Consider the following 16,590-nt stretch of genomic DNA (forward strand, 5'->3'; position numbering starts at 1 on the left):
CAACACTTCTCTCCTTCGTCTGTATGATTATATCATTAGCTTCTTTTGCTAATAAAGAAAAGTAAAAGAACTAGAAAAATAGAGAGGAGTTCAAGAAAATATAATAACATGCAGCAAATGTTGGTACATGATTTGGACATAAAAATAACAACAACAAAAATATATGATTATATTGACCTCATTCGATGATTGTTGTTCCATGACGAAGTTGACATGCAGTAAATGGATCATTTTCCAACCGAGGTTTCTCCCAAACAAAATTATGTTGCCCCCTGTTGGCCGCAGGTGCAGCTTGCAAGTTTCAAAATCTAAACCATGTTCAAGTCGTCGGCTGGATTCCGCAAGTTTGTGTTGATCGGAAATAAAAATAAATAAAAAGTCAAACGTGCAGCACTGGATCCACGTGTAACGTTTTTGTCTTCACAATCTGACGGTCTCCGGCTCGCCGTCTACCGTTCGTTTCTTCCTCTTCTCTTCTTCTGCGTCGCGGTTGTCCTCCATCTTCCTTTTCTGCAGCCGCCCGTCATTTTCCTCGCCTACGCGACCTTCCGGGATTCCCAGGGCGCGCAGACAAACCACGGCGGACGCCTGCTCGGCAAACTTCTTTGACTTCTCCCTGGGAGACCGCAAGGATGCGAGGTCAAGGTCGATAAATGCATAGGAATGATCATTATGGAAGTGGATTTGAATTGTGTGTGTGTGTGTGTGCGCGTGTGAACTGACCAGAGTGAGGACCTGTACTTCCTGTCTTCCACAGTCACAGTTGACTGGAAAGCTCGATCCTGCGCACGCTGAACCTGGACGGGACGGACACGCGCACACAGACGTGGTCACACAAACTTAGTCGTTTCAGTTCGGAATGTAATCTTTGAAGGTGTGACGTCTTCTGAAAGTATTTGCTGTCTTTGTTTACAGTTTGGTACGTGGGCTGCTCCATCTTTTGTCGCCGGCTCCACTCCAGAAGGAACATCTTTGGCGTGAGCTGGGGAGGATATTCACGTCTGCCTCCCGCAAAAAAAACAAAAAACAAACAAACAACATGAAGTCAGTCAACGTGTTGCCTTTTGGGAGGGTGGGGTGCAAAAAGTACCGTTGAAACTTGAGGGCCATGGTGGTGACATCGCCATCCATGGTGATGAAGTCGTCTTGCCGCTTCTCGGGACTCAGAAGGGCGGCGCGACGAGCCTCCAGCTCCGTCTCCGTCTCCTTGAACAAGTCCTCAAGACCGTACGCTTCGCTGGACAACACACACACGCACACCTCAGCACCACCCAAAGGGAGCCATTTTCGATTGGATCTACCTCCCCGTCTTTTTATACTTGTTGTGGCTATTTATCTGTATGTTATCTGCGGTTCGATCTACATCTATGCATCTGTGCAAGATCTATCTATGAAGCCTACATCTATGGTGTCGTACTGAATGTGTGTGTGTGTGTGTGTGTTTGAGAGAGAGACCTGAGTTCTTGGTTGTTCTGTGCGGCCTGCACGCGTTTCCCCAGAACCGACTCCACTTTGTCCCGCAGCATCTGACACAAACAGTACTTGCTGTTGAAGGCGTGGTTGTCGTAGCGCAGCGCCTGCACATGCAAGCGTACAAGTCACGTGACGTGATGTGACGTGTCATGACAGCATCCGGAGCATTAACGACATCCAGAAGTTTCAAGTCGTAACCTTCAAGGAAGTTTCTCAACTGTGTGAAAGCAGAACATTTTTTTTACGTTTTGAAAAGTTGGATTCTTCGGGAAGAGGTCATTGTTGTAAATACTTTATTATTGTTGCGTTTTGTGGATGCATTGCTTGTGGATGAATTTTGTGTATTTTATATCAGGCGCCATACGTCCTACGGAAAAATGGACGCGAAATGTGTTTTTTGTGGCAGTTGTTTTCTTTTTTACATTCAAGCCTGTCTGCGTTTGTGATGAAGATATTAGAACTATCCAAGGCAATAAATCGCAATCAGAGCAAGTTATTGCTGCCTTTGTGCTGTATGTATTTTACGTCAGGCACCTTGTTGGGCAGCTTAGTGGTTGTGGGACAAACGTTGAGTTTGTTTGCTGCAATTATTTTCGTATGAGTTTTCCTTTACACAGTAATTATTGTACGTTTACTCATTTTCTGCTTCAATATTTTTCAGTGTGCCATCCAGTGGGCCAGTGCAGGAATGTCATCAGATGACACGAAATACAAAAGATGAATAGAGGAGCTGATATCAGATTAGTCATCTCTAGAAGTGGCTTGGCTGAAAAGGACTTTTTTTTTTTTTTTTTAGTCCAGCTTTAAGCGAGTCAAAAGTCACGTGTGTTCAATCTTTGCAATAAGTGAATGTCCAGCAACTCACATATTTGAGGTATTGGATCATGACGTCGTGGAGAGGAAGCAGTCCCGCGCTGCGAAAGATGGACGGGCTCCACATGGCGGCTCGCGCCAACATGACGGACGAGGCGCCCGTGGCCTCCTTGAAGACTCGGATGTCGTCGTAGGTTTTGATCAGGTCCAGGGAGCCCCCGCTGAAACCAGACGCACATCGCAGAATTTCGAATGGTTCAAGAATTTAGCCTGTGGTTTTTTTTCCCAATGTAGTTTTGATTTTTTCATTTCATTCATCTATAATAACCTTGCGTATGAGTATGAATACATGCTTTTACTTACTTGGCGATGACGGGGATGGACACGGCCCGAGCGACGGCGCCGATGTAGTCGCAGTGGACCGGATGTCTGGGACGCTCTTCCTTGAACCTGCACGGTCCCCACGACAACCCCACATCAGTTGTCCCGTGTCGCCACGCTTCCGGTGGAAACGGCTCACCTGCCGTGGACGGCGATGGCGGCCACGCCCGTCTTCTCGATCCGCCGCACCAGGGTCAGCGTGTCCTCCAGCTGCAAGGAGAAATCACGAAAGCGTGAAGAAAACAGAGAAGAAGATGGAGAAAATGTGGAGAAGTGTAAGAAAAAACACACGGAGACGTGAAAAATACACGAAGAGTTCAAACGGCACGCAGCAAGGTTGTTTTGAGTGTTCTGGTGGTTTTACAAAAAAAGTTTGCACTTTACTAAATGTAAATTCCGTTTTTTACTAAATGCAATTATGTTAACATTTGTTTCCAGAAGTATTTTATTTAAGGCAGACATTCTGCACTAATTGGGAAAGTGACATTTTTACTTAGGTGTTTGATAAAATAAAAGCAAAAGGTGTTTACAATTTCTGTCATTTTTATTTGTCTTCTAAATGGGGGAGGGGGAAATCATAAATCGATTTTTACCTGAGACGCTATTTTATAATGTGTGTGACAACAGCCAATCAGAATCAAGCTTTTCCTGCTATACTCACGTGACAGTTTTCAGTACAGATTCTGTAAAAATGGCAGTTTAAAAACAATCTTAAAAAATGTTGATAATAAATCAGTTAATATGGAAAAATATTTTGTTTGTTTTTTTTTGCCACATTGCCTAGTCTTACTACTTGCGTAGCTAGAGGAGTAATGATCCTAAATGAAACATGGCTCAGAGAGTGAAGAAAAACACACAAAGATGTAAAGGAGACGTGAAGAATCGGACAGCGAGTTGTTGTTGTTGTTACCGAGGGCAGTATCCTGATCTTACAGGTGACGGGCACAGACACTCCGCCGACCAGCTTCTTGAGGATCTGCAGGGAGCAAAGCGCACGTCAAAACGTCTTCACCGGACCAGAGCAAAGCAAAGCAAAGCACCTGCTTGCAAAGCTCCAAACACTCACAGCCTCAATCTTGTCGGGATCGGACAGAAGAGCCGCGCCCATCCCGCCCTGCAACACAGCAAGCACGCAACACACGTCACTCACGGGTTGGGCTGCAAAAGCTTCCGCTGAACTTCCACCAAAAACTTCACTGAGTCGATTGAGTGCAATTCAACTCATTCGCTGTTGTGGACGTTGACGTTTGTCAATTAAAATCCAAGTGTTTAAAAGCTGCTTTAAAATCCCCCCCCCCAAAAAAAAAGCAAAGCGTGTTTTGAATAAGGTGATTTGCAGGTTCTGGAAAAAATAAGTCAATATTAAAATTGGAAATTGGATTTTTATGGAAAAAAATGGTTTGACGTATTGCTTGACCCGAACATGCCGCAATGTTCCTCAACTGACCTTTGTGGAATATTCTTTGGGGCAGCCCATGTTTACGTCGATGGCCGCCACGTCCTTTTCCCTGAAACACCATCGGAATTATTTTGGTAGGGTTTGGGGGTTCGGGGAGCGGTCTCAGTCTTGCTAGCTGCTCAAGGAACATTCACAAATATTTGAGGTTCACATTCAGGAGCATTAAAGAACATTCACGTCCATTAAAGGGCAACTTGGGGATATTCTGGCAGCTGATGCAAAGTTTTAGCATACACGAGTAGACGTGTAGCAACCACAAAGTGCGAAGCTACTTGAACAATGAGTGAAAAATCTAAGTTACCATGGCGCTGAAAACAAATGAGCTCGTTTTGCAGGCCTTTGCCTTTCGACGGCCATCGCATGCAAACGACAACCCGCATCGATGGCAAACTTCAGCCATGTCACATTAAAGCGCAGGAAAAAAAACATTTTTATGGCACAGGACCATGAAGAAAGAAAGATCAACCAGAACTTACACCAGTCGGGCTACGTTGAGGGCTCGGTCCGGGTCAGCCGTCCCCTGCAAAACAAGCAACATCCATGACGTCGACGGGAGCGAGTGCGTTTGTGAGTGTGCGTGACTTCTTGTCCCACCATCTGGAAGACGACTTTCTGCTTCTCCTTTTCACACGTCCTGAACATGACGCGATCATCCGGAGCCACAAAATCCACCGTCTGCAGAACCTCTGCCAACACACACGCCCCGTCACACACACATGTGCGCGCACACACTTCCTGTTCCCAGCGTCATCGCTCACCATTCTCCACCCTGTGACATTGCACCATCTTGATGTCAATCAGCTCCTGCCAGACAAGAAAAACAATTCTAAGATGGAAGATGGACAGGAGCACGCCTCAACCTTGACTTATGAACTCTGTCTCCATCCTCACCTCACAGTAGACCACATCAGCCCCGTAGTCCAGCGCCAGCAACCTCATGGGCAGCGTGCCTACCCGCACCATGGGCGCCAAGGCGGTGATGTTTGCGAAGCTCAGCCTGCCAGCCATGTCCAGCGGAGTCCCTGAACGCACCACCAGACGATGGTACAGTTCGCCTTAAAACTGCAGCAATGTAATGTTTCACCAGGGGAATTTACTGAAATAAAATTTACATTATGACTTGCGGTAGAAACGATTTGAAAATATCATTTTTCACCAAAAGTAGAAGGATTCGACCACAGATCAGTCAATGAGACTTCTGCCGACGGGAGCAACTTTTAGCAACCGCGTTTCAATGAGATGAAATGGGAGAAAAAGAACCAAAATGAATGCCGAAATAACTGCGTCATGGAATAACTTTATAAAAAGGTTGCATCCACACTGTTTTTTATCTGCTCGCAAAGCGACACTCAAACAAAATTCAAACACGAACTCTCCTGAGCGCAATTTGGCTGCTCAGTCAGTTCGGGTTAAATGATCGCATTTTAGCTCGTCTTACTGGCATAGCAAGACGACGATAAATCACACACACAGAAATTATACAAAAGAATATTGAGAGAATGTTAGACGGACTTGATATAGACTCACCGACATGTAAAACGTCAAATTAGGCAACAGTGGCGTACTCGTGCAACTACTTGACGCGTGCTACTCTACTTCCTGGTTGAGTGACGTCATGACGCTCTAGCGTAGATCCGCACTATACGTAAAAAAACACACACTAAAAAACACGCACACTAAACTAAACAGCAACAGAGATGACACACTCCTGAGAGTCTCCACACATACTACTACTTTGAAGTGAATAATATTCCAAACTCCGAGTAAGAAGATGTCGCAAATGCAAGTGTTTGCAATCTTAATGTGACATGGGACGTCCCATTCCTGTTAAAAAGCATAATCATCATATCATTAGAGTGCACTGTATTTATTGTTCGTCTTAAGTTACTTTTAGAAAAGGCGCACGCCTAATTACATGACAGTTAGCAATAGTGCGTTGTCAATACTTTACAAATAATTTACAGTGGAAGAAATGCTAATTTATGACAGTATTGCTGCCGCACAAGGGAAAAAAATCACTTTACAAAGTGAAAAATTGTCCTTCAGGTTACTGGCGGATTCTTGTGTATTCTTAAATCTTAAATCTTTTTAAACACTATATGCAGTGTTATAAGATATGTAGCCAATAGCTTTCACTGTTATAATGTGATAACTAACAGTTATCGTGATAAAACGTGAAACCTATCGCATCAAAAGGTAAAAATGATCAGGTTAAAAAGTGAAATGTTATCATGTACAAACTAGCACAAAATTGATCACATTAAAACGTAAACTTTATCATGTTATAACTTGACGCGATACAATTTTTTAAATCTGGTGTGGCAGCAATACACTTCCATACAGAACATGATCTCAGACTGAATTTGAAATCCATCAAACTCCAGTTATAACCAGCACAGAACCAGTTCATTCAGAACCAACACGTTTGTTGGCCCACTGTGACACAGGAAGAGTTGAATTGAACATAATATTTACATACAATAGAAAAGAAAAGACTTTTAGAATATAGTACCATCTAAATCTAATCAGTCAGTTAGTTAGAAAAAAAAAAGTCCTGTAAAACGTCTGTATGGTGACACGAAACAAATGACTTGCTCCTCCAAGCAAGTGAGGATGTTTCTTTCATAAAACTCGTCTTGTTTGGTATGTGCCACCGTTGGATACTTTCTGTATGCAGCAATGTTTGACTGAGGCTGTTCACTTGACAAATGTGTTTCCAATGTTCCGTTTTCAAGCCATCTTGGCTGGCTAGCTCAGCTGCTTGGTTAGCTGAAATGACTTACTGGCTTAGCTAAGATGAGCTGGGTGTCCTGGCTGCTTGCTTAGGCAAACTACGGCATTTCACTGGCTAATTTGGCTGGTTAGCTGGGTTGGCTAGGTAATGTTTAGTTTGACTCTGCTGCCTGCTCTTAGGTGGGCTTTGCAAATGAAAAGAAGTTCTCATTGCCTTAGCTGGGAAAATAAAGTTCAATGAAAATAATGTGGCTAATTTTGCCAGGAGCAGACAAAGCGAAAGTGCCCAGGGCTTATATTGAGAAGTAATGAAGTTGTACTGTTTTACTACAATTTCAAGACATTTTTGACCAGATATTCTTTCGGGATATCACACAAAAACATTACAGAAAAAGGCCTTTTTTCCCCCCCCGCACCAAAAGCAAAAAGTCAATTTGTCCAACACTCATCAACCGATTTTCCAAATTCTTGGTGTGTTGTTTCTATAGGTCGTCACGCTGCTATTTCAATTCTTTTTCATACAAAACTATAGTATATTTTGTACAAATAATCCATCCGTGTTCATCTATTTATTCCAGTGACTTCTAATGACGGGTAGACCACTGAAATTATCTTCCAATGAGCCTGTGTCCCCCCCTATTGCCGTTCATACAACAGAATAAAAGCAAAGTGTCCAAGTGAGCAGGTGGACATTTGTGAATAAAGTGAGACATGATCATTATCTCTGAATATGTACTTTTTGTTTTGCTGGTGTCCGGTGGGATTTTTCTCATGTAAAACAGGTGTCTTGACTCAACGAAGGTTGTAAAATACCGGGCTAGATGACGTGGCTAGCTTAGTTGGCTATCCGGCTAAACAGGTGGCCCATCGACGTAAGCAGTCTAACGTGGACTAAACGATGACTAGAAAGCTGATTCATTTGATATTCGGCCGCATTTTGACGCTTGTTTTGATGTCAATCAGAGTTTTCTGTAAATATTGTCTAGACTTGAGTGTGATAAGCCCTTAAGGGCCTTCACGAGGATGCTGTGTGACTCGTTCATCTTCCAGTGGAGGAGAAGCTGGGGACATGAGCTGAAAGTGGTACTTTGTGTGGTGGGAAATTAAACCACACGCAAAAGTCTGTAAGGGAGAGAAGACGACCAGTCGGCTGAAGTCCGTAAATGTCACACAGGGACGTTCCCGCACAGCGCAGGATGAGGTGCCTTGCAAGGAATCGAAACAAGATGCGCTTGCGTTGATTTTTAGGAGTTAGCAGATGAACTGGACGACGGCTGCGTCCACTCGGAAGCCTCGGCCACCTCGATGGGGTCCAACTGAGGAAAGACCACGAAACACAACCTCTGGCCAACGGAGGTCACCGTCTCTGCACGACAACAAGAGCAAAGTTACCAACCAATGCTCAACAGTTCTTCACCTCAACATTATGTATCTGTCTAGTATACAGCCCGACCGATAAATTGGTGGGCCGATTAGATCGTATTTATCACAGATGAATGTTTGTTGCCGTGGCGACTCACCAATGAAGCGGTTGACACACTTTGGTTTTGCCCTGCAGTGGACACCCAGAAAGTAGACGGGCACGCCGGTGAGCATGATGAGAAGACCAACGCCGCACACCAGGGGCTCCGAGTAAAGACTGAAGCCCAACAGCAGCGCCCAGAACATCAGGTAGCACACGGGCACCAGCAAGCGCACCTGCGGGAACCGCCAGTCATGATATTAGCCATCAACACAATTGAAGGCGTCGATCGTTTAACATGTCCGTGTTGACACACGCTGATGGCAAATTCAACTTCTATCCAATCTACATCCAAACGTTTCCATCACGCACGTACAGACATATAGCTCCACCATACTGTATGGCCAGGCTAAAGAAAACAAGGAGACAAAGAAGACAAGCGCTGATGGGACCTTGATGGGGCGGTATAGGTTGGGCTTCTTCCAGCGGTAGAAGAGCAGGCCTGCGATGGTAACACCGTACGACAAGTAGTTGATGAAGGACACGTAATTGATCAAGTTGTGAGTCTCCCCGATGCACAGGATCACCATGGCGGCCGTGCACTGCAAACAGCCATACACGAACACGCACACTTTTATGAGAGAGGATGGCACGTGAGCCGCTCGTGGGGCAAAGGCGGCCTTGAACGTACGCAGACCAGCAGGGCAGGGATGGGCGTGCACTTGTTGACGTGGATCATGGCCAGCAGGCTGGGCAGGTGACCCTCCCTGGCGCCGGCGAAACACAGCCTGTCGGCACAAACGGGGTCAGCGCTCACGTGAGGGACGCAAACAGGAAGTGGCACTCACCTGGAGGAAGTGAACAGGTAGCCGTTGATGCCTCCGAACGTGGACAATGCCACGGAGACGGGCATGATGACGGAGAACATGCCAAGCAGCTTCTCTCCGAACGTCTGAACAAGAAAATGGGTCAGTGAGGCTGCGTCTGGCTTTCAAAGGCCAAGCCGAGCAGCTGAACGCGAGCCGAATGACAGTCGGCTACTCCGACCCGATGTTACATTGGGTGACTGCTCCACATACAGTATATCGCAGCATATTATTTTCCTCGCTCAGTGTGCCAACGGTGTGTAACATTGCCCTCAGTTAGTGGAAGATTTTATCACTGTGTCAGCAGAGGTGGGCCTTTTACTAAATTTTATTGGTCCGTCATTCATACCTGTCAACCCCGTGCTTTGCAGAATCTTACAAAAGTTGTAATTTGCCCGTACGTTTCTATATATAATCTTACACAGTATTTATCGCTCAGCGGGAGATGTGGGGGAAACGGAACGGACCTTTCTATATAGAATCTTATACAGTGTTTATCGCTCAACGGGGGGGGTGAGGGGTGGGGGGAGATTTGCTCGTGTTTGCAGTCGGAATCTCTAACGGACGCTCCGGATTAGAGCCGAAATGGGCAAGACGAGATCGGTCTAACAAAAAGCGAGTTTGTTTTTATATATTTTTTTTTCCCCGTACAAAAATTGTTAAGTGGTGTACACAATTTGAAATGATCAAAAAACGTATAAAATACGGGGAAATGTAACTGAATTGTAATCTTCAGTCCGTCAATCAGTCAGTCAGTGCGTCAGTCTGTCATTTAAATCTATCAGTTAGTCTGTCAGAAGCTGGCCGGTCGGTCAGTCGGCCCCCAAAAACGTCAGAAAAACAGGCGCTCGCCGGTGACGGACTTTGTGTTAGCATTGACAACTAGAAAAACTCACGACGGCGACGGCGTTGGAAGAAAGCAGTTCGTCAGAAGACATGGACGAGAAGTAGGCCATGTTGGTCAGCGTGTAGACCAGCGTCACCAGTGGGATGGAGATGTAGATGGCGCGAGGGAGGTTCCTGAACACACCGGGAACACAGGGTGGAGTTGAGCAGATTGCAAATGGAACATGGTGTGGAAGAAAAACGCTTCCCGACTCCATGCAATCATTCCAGACGATAGTTCTTCACCATCACGAACGTCTCTGCCGCGGACTGCCCGGCTCAGGCTTTGCTGCCTTCAAGCTGCCGTTGAGCTCAACGATGCAGAAATGGGCTCTGGCTCTGACAGTGGTCTGTGAGTGTGGCGCTTAGGAACAAACAGCTGACCACATCATACTGACCTGCTCCCTAGTCCGCCTTCCAAATGGGACAGGTGGTTTGCCGCTAGCTGATGACAACATTGCGGCCTGGCTGTCTAACGCATGCCCAAGACTCGAAAGTAGGGTTGCCAAGTCTGGTCTTCAATAGCCTTTGCCCAGCCTATTTTAGATGCCTCGTTCAACCAACACATCCGACTTAAATGATCAGGATCGTTATCAGGCTGTTGCAAAGTGTGCTGATGAGCTGATCATTTCAATCAGGTGTGTTGGACGAGGGAGACATCTAAGACAGGCTGGAAAGAGGCTCTCGAGGACCGGACTTGGGCACCTCTGATCTAAAGGATCTACAAACCTCTACCGTAACATCGCTCCCACATGCAGAGGAAGAACGAAATTCCCTTATTTACATCTCCGGGAGGGGGTATCCTCTATTGATATTGGGGTATGTTGTTGTTGCCAAGGCTGGCTGGTGAACAAACCTTCTGCATTACAACCAGTGGGTCATTCATCAGCCACACCTGGCAACAGCAAGAATGACCCCCAGAGACATCAATAAGGGAACGCCACACAGAAGAGGTAGTAGTGAAGAAGGCTTTCGGATTCACGCTCAAAAAAACATCGTCAAAACCCAAGACGGGTCCAGTTGCCTTGACGTGGAAACATCAGTCACCTTCTGGGATCCACCACCTCCTCGGTCACATAGTTGAGGAAGTTCCATCCACTGAAGGCAAAGGAGGCATGCAGGAAGGCCAGCGCCATCTGCCCCACCGAGGGGCTCCGCTCCATGGAGAAGACCGCCTGAGGAGTCAGTGCCTCAAAGTTGCCTGGAGGGTGGAGAAGAAGACGCCGGGCGGTTGTCAGCTCCCGGCGGCGGACTTCCCGAGGGAGGCCGAGGAGATGACTTGAGGAAGGAAGCCTTACCCTTGAAGATCTGGAGCAGACCCACGGCGATGATGAGGCCCAACGCAAGCAGCTTACCAACCGTGAACACGTCCTGGATCCTGGTGGCCATGCGCACGCTGCAGCAGTTCACCCACGTCAGCAGCACTGCACGCACGCAGGCACGCAGGCACGCAGGCACGCAGGCGCTGATTTAAATATACGTCCGTCCCAAGAAAACGATGGCAAATACTTCAGGGCTACTTTTCAGATTTCATCCCCCTGAAAATCAACCCTCCGCGTACCCCTCCTGGAACATGACCCCCGTGATAAATCAGCGAATTACTGTACTCTGCACCTCCCGCCTCTCATTTATCCTTCCATTCCTACACCCCCCTCTCTGCTCCTTCCATCCTTCCTCTCCTCCTTCTTCTAATTCATCATCTTGTCGCCCGGCTTTCCTTTGCTCCATCCCTCCATCTTTCCTCCCTCTGCACTCCCTCGACTCCCGATTGGGTCCCTAATGTACCCTGTCCATCTATCATGGGTCTCTGACACATTTCCTGTCCCCTGTTGTCCTCTGCTTCATCCCTCCATCATGGGTGTGTGGTTGGTGTGGCCCGCTGGTGTTGTGTGGTGCGGGTGGGTCTCCATGGTTTGAGGAATGCGCTGTGCTCGGGGCTCATCCATCAGTGTCACGCGCTCTCATGGTGGCCCGGCTCTCCGGCACAAAGAAGCGCTTGTCAGCCCGGCCAGACGGATTGTTTCCGTTGCGCAGGACCGACAAAACGTGACGGTCCCACCAGAAAGCCGGCAACCGCCACCGCCGGCACCAGCACTTCCCTCACCCGAGGGAGATCACGCTCACCTTTCGGCCGGACTGGCCAAGAATGATGGCTGCCATCCACGGAGGGATTGCTGGTCTGCAGGTAGCGGTTAGCGGAGGCGGGGGGCTCCAGTCACACAATTGCAGTTACGGTTTTTATTTTTGCCCTAGTCATCTAACTGGAGCAACCCGCTTCTTCCTTGATGGTTACTCGTTCTTTTTAAGGTTGATTTATTGTGATGTGATAAAGTACAATAAACTGTATGTGCCGCCTCAACAGCTTGGACAGGCTCGCCGTTCAGGGCGTCCGTGTAGCAATAGACGAGATCTGGCCAACGACCCTTCAGACGAAAGCCGATTTTACATCTTCAAATTGAGCATAACAGCAGTCCAATCAGAGCAAAGCTTATCTTCGGATCGAATGTTCACGATTCAATGTGTTTTTGACCAACTGGAATCAACTTAAAACAGTGCATCCGAAGAATTTCCAACCCAAATTATTTTGCAAACAACCGATAAAAGGACATCAAAGATGACCACCAAAACAACCGGTGGCATTGGAACCTTCCAAGGTGACATTTGTGCCGTTTTTGCCGACGGCAGGGCGGCTGAGGTGACTCACGGAGGCAGGTGGCCGACAGCACTCGCGTGGCGGCGTACGGCGGTGCACACTCGGGGAAGACGGGCTGCAGCACGTAGCTGGAGAAGGTGAGCGCGATGACGGCCAGCGTGGTCGGGTACATGATCAGCACGGCGCTCCACAGCAACAGGAACCTGACGGCGCCACAGCACAGCGACACCGCCACTTCATTAGGTACACCGCCCGGTCTCGTTCGGGCCGTTCCTAATTCTGTGATTATCCAATGAGCCGGTCAGAATAGTGGCAACAGCTGTCATGGCGATAAGAATCACACTGTTTCGTTTGATTGTTTTCGAAAAAAAGGCAGACGTCATTAAAGGTTGTACCTGATGAAGTTGTCTTGAAGAGGGTAAACATAGTCAAGTGAGAGGTTGCCATGGAAACCAAGGCCAGAAAATGAACAGTATGTACAGTCAAGTCATGTGGTGCCTTGACTTACAAGGTTTTCTAGCTCCGAGCTGTCGCATGCGCAAGTCTTTGGTTGCACAAATGTTGTTGTTTTCTGTTTTATGAGGAAAACATTGCACTCCACAATCTTGCTTGCGCGTCATAAAAATGTACAGTCATGACATCATTAAAAAGAATTCCAGATGCTGCGCCTTCTGGTGTGCCTGCCTTGGCCACAAGGGGGCAGTATGAGACAGACACTGTTTGTTCATTGAGGCGTTATCATGAGTTCTAGGCAGGACGCGCCCAGCAGCATTATGATTGGCTGCTGCGTGCCGTCTGGCCTGGATGGCACTGAGAGTCGTAATAAAGCCTCAACCCTCCTCACAGCTCATCACTGCGGCACTAATATTAGTCATTCTTAATACAGGATAAGGAATGTATAACCGTCTTATTTATATCGTCAATGTGCATGTTGTTGCTGCACCGTTTTTAATTGATCGGTTGCTGAAAGGCTTAAAGCACTGCAACATAAATGTTAATTAGCGCTAACATTAAGCTAGCAAGATGTAATTGTCTTTGTTTTGTGTTCAGTTTTCGAGTAAACTTCAGCTTGGAGTGGCATTGAGCAGTTTGAAGCCTCTTTTGGAGCGAATGCTGACTAACTGCTACTTGTTGAGAAGTGAGCTGAGTTGACTCACTGCCACCCAAAAGTGCTTCTAGCTCAAGTCTGTGCTCGCAAGTCAGAAAAAAAAAAATCGGTCCAAGGACGGCTCGCATATGGAAAAACTCACAAGTGGATTCCCTCATATCTCAAGGCGCTGTTGTGCGAGTAAATTGAGCTACGTGCTTCGTCAAAGACCAACTCAACTCATAAGTCAAGGCACCACTATACCGGTCCACTGCATTAATGATCTAATTGGGCCTCATTCACTCAGAGATGCGTAGAAATGTTTGTAAAGTTGAGCGGGGTCGCAAAATCTTAACGCGTGCGTACTGGCCATTTTTCTTGCGTAAGTTAAAAAAAAAAATCTGAATTCAAACTGGTTGCCGAGGGCTGAAATATGCATAAACCCCGCCTCTGGTGCCTCATAAAAAGGCATCGTTCGTTTCTCGCATCTCAGCTAATGTGTGCAAGGCCAAATGTTTCAAGAGATGGCGCCAAAATACCCAAATCAACTTCGAATTATGATGTCAATGCACAGAAAATGAACAATGGGCAAGTTGTTCAACATACGAAGGAATCAATACAGCCCAGCAAAGAGACATTTTCAGTCGAGAGAATTCATGAAATTGGCGTTGGTTGGGTCAAGAAAAATTGGAAGCATGTGCCGCTTGTCGCTAGCGACAAGCGACACGTTTGGCGCAATCACAGAAAAACTGCCAATTCAAATTATCGTCGAGATTCGAAAGAGGGACCTGCTCGTTGAGTGACAACACACACACACACACACACACACACACACATACACATACAAGGTCGTGAAGGGAATGAGAGGACATTGAGGACAAGTGTCCTTGCAAATCCCGCATTTGGACGTACGCACTGTTAGCGAATGAGGCCCGATGTCGGTCCCACCGTCAACGACTGAATAGCAACTGACCCCACGAGGCCTCCGAAAATCTCGCTGACGTAGGCGTAGTCTCCGCCCGACTTGGGGATGGCCACGCCCAGCTCGGCGTAGCACAGCGAGCCCAGGGCGGCCACGCCCCCGCCCAGCATCCACACCAGCAGAGCCGCGCCCACCGAACCCGAGTGCTCCAGAACGCCTTTGGGCGAGATGAAGATGCCCGAGCCGATGATGTTGCCTGAGGGGGCGACAGCGGCCGCGGTCACTCCACTTCACGTGCCACGATTCATCGCATCATCCATGAACTGTTTCCAGACCAACTTCAAATTTCAGCCACTCGACAGCAAATCTTGTCTGATTTTTCTTGTCCACATGAGAGCAGACCTCATGATCTTTGTGTTGTCTCGATATAGTTTAGTTTTAGGAAAACACACAGACAATCATTCACAAACGTCTGCTTTGACTATAGTTGAGGATTGATTTTTTATTGCTAAATAGCATTGCCGGCCATGTCAAAAGTTATTTTGGGATACGGATAGTGGGCCGTAAATGGCCCCCAGCCCGTATTTTGGTCTCCGCTGATCTACAGTATTGGACAGCTGTGATCTCCGTGGACTAGTCTGCTCTTTGACCTCATTAGTAGGACTAGCAAGCACTGCACACTAGTTGACTCGTTGAGTTGTTGGCATCCGACGGCGGCCAGTCCAGTGCCTCTCGCCCAAAGTCGGGTGCTATAAAATTGAACGGCGTACAAGCAAATGCTCAACCAATGTGAGAAGTGTCAATTTCACAAGCACTCGCCAGCTTCCCGGTGCGACCTGTCCACATTGATTCGACAAGTACACAACGTGCTCAGAAAGCGCTCAAATCTTTTGGGTGCGATCCACACACACGAGACGCTTGCGCGCCGGTCATTCATTCAAAGTGAGAGGCGCGTGCGCGGCCTGGGCCTGGATGACGTTCACCGGACAGGAAGTCAGCCGGCGCCAGTCCCCCGCTCGGCGCTCTGACGCCTTTGACGTTAGTCGGGAAACACTAGTTGACTAACTATGAGGATGCGGACGCGACGACGAGTGCGCAGTTCACCGATGATGATGGTGCAGGCGCTCAGCAGGCCGATCTCCTTCTTGAGGGTCACGCGGTCCGGGACCCGGGCCCTGTGGTCACGCGGCGGCCCGTCCATGTCGGCCTTCCCGGGCTCCGCTGGGCTGCTCCTGCCGGTGCTGTGGCTCCCACCGTGGCTTGTCCCGGTCTGGCTCGCTGGCTGGCAGCGGCGCTCCCAGTGCTCCCCTCTCTCGGCATTCAGGCCTCCTCAATGGGCCGCGCTTGCGCAACAACCTGCCGCTGCTCGGGCTTGAATGTTAATTAGGCGCAACTCACCGTGAGGCGTTCAGGGACACCTCGGGGAGCGCCAACATGTCTACAGCGGAACCTGGATTTAACGGGCAGAAAATTGCCACCAGTGCACTCAAAAGGCCACTTGGTACAGCAGCTGTCAATGTCCATACAGTGTAACGAGACTCATGTAACACATTCGACCCGTCCACGAAACATGAAAAGACACCAACAAAGGTCGACAAATCGGGAGGGCTGGCGGTTCACCATACGGTGCCCTGATTTCTTAGATGAAATGGAAAACACGGGGAATGAGGAGGGGGGAAAAAGTAACTCCCAAGCTACGCTCCTGGGGGTGGGGGCACAGCGTGGGATCTGGAAAAGGCACCTCGGCAACATAATCACAAAAGACTTTAGATCAAAACTCGAAGGCCTGCACGTTTGTGTGTTGGTGGTGGTGGGTGCAATGTATGATCATATAAGTGTGTACGTGTAAGTCTGTG

At 47.8% G+C, this 16,590-nt stretch overlaps 2 protein-coding genes across 3 annotated transcripts; both read right to left on the reverse strand.

The window, feature by feature from the left end:
• Positions 1-79: 79 nt before the first annotated feature.
• Positions 80-5,739, reverse strand: dus2 (dihydrouridine synthase 2). 2 transcript variants are annotated; one of them, XM_086028082.1, is made up of 16 exons: positions 5,654-5,739; positions 5,018-5,222; positions 4,885-4,930; positions 4,721-4,812; positions 4,603-4,646; positions 4,115-4,175; positions 3,734-3,781; positions 3,578-3,643; positions 2,807-2,877; positions 2,650-2,736; positions 2,339-2,507; positions 1,456-1,577; positions 1,091-1,237; positions 914-1,001; positions 724-797; positions 80-616 (listed from the first exon to the last, which is right to left on the reverse strand). In XM_086028082.1, the coding sequence occupies exons 2-16, from the start codon at positions 5,132-5,134 to the stop codon at positions 421-423; spliced, it is 1,428 nt and encodes a 475-aa protein (XP_085884208.1). In that variant the 5' UTR covers positions 5,135-5,222; positions 5,654-5,739; the 3' UTR covers positions 80-420. The 2 variants fall into 2 exon arrangements, with proteins under 2 accessions (XP_085884208.1, XP_085884209.1); XM_086028083.1 differs by having other exon boundaries at positions 5,018-5,148; positions 5,654-5,671.
• A 238-nt stretch (positions 5,740-5,977) lies between these two features.
• slc7a10b (solute carrier family 7 member 10b) lies at positions 5,978-16,153 on the reverse strand. Its single transcript, XM_086027831.1, has 11 exons — positions 15,839-16,153; positions 14,786-14,990; positions 12,777-12,928; positions 11,371-11,496; positions 11,120-11,273; positions 10,084-10,207; positions 9,170-9,273; positions 9,013-9,109; positions 8,774-8,923; positions 8,380-8,557; positions 5,978-8,225 (listed from the first exon to the last, which is right to left on the reverse strand). Exons 1-11 carry the CDS (start codon positions 15,933-15,935, stop codon positions 8,104-8,106), a joined length of 1,509 nt encoding a protein of 502 aa, XP_085883957.1. The 5' UTR covers positions 15,936-16,153; the 3' UTR covers positions 5,978-8,103.
• Positions 16,154-16,590: the final 437 nt, after the last annotated feature.

The sequence above is a fragment of the Filicampus tigris genome, chromosome 4, assembly GCF_054856515.1.
Source record: "Filicampus tigris isolate MCC_2025a chromosome 4, RoL_Ftig_1.0, whole genome shotgun sequence".
NCBI classification, from domain to species: Eukaryota; Metazoa; Chordata; class Actinopteri; order Syngnathiformes; family Syngnathidae; genus Filicampus; species Filicampus tigris.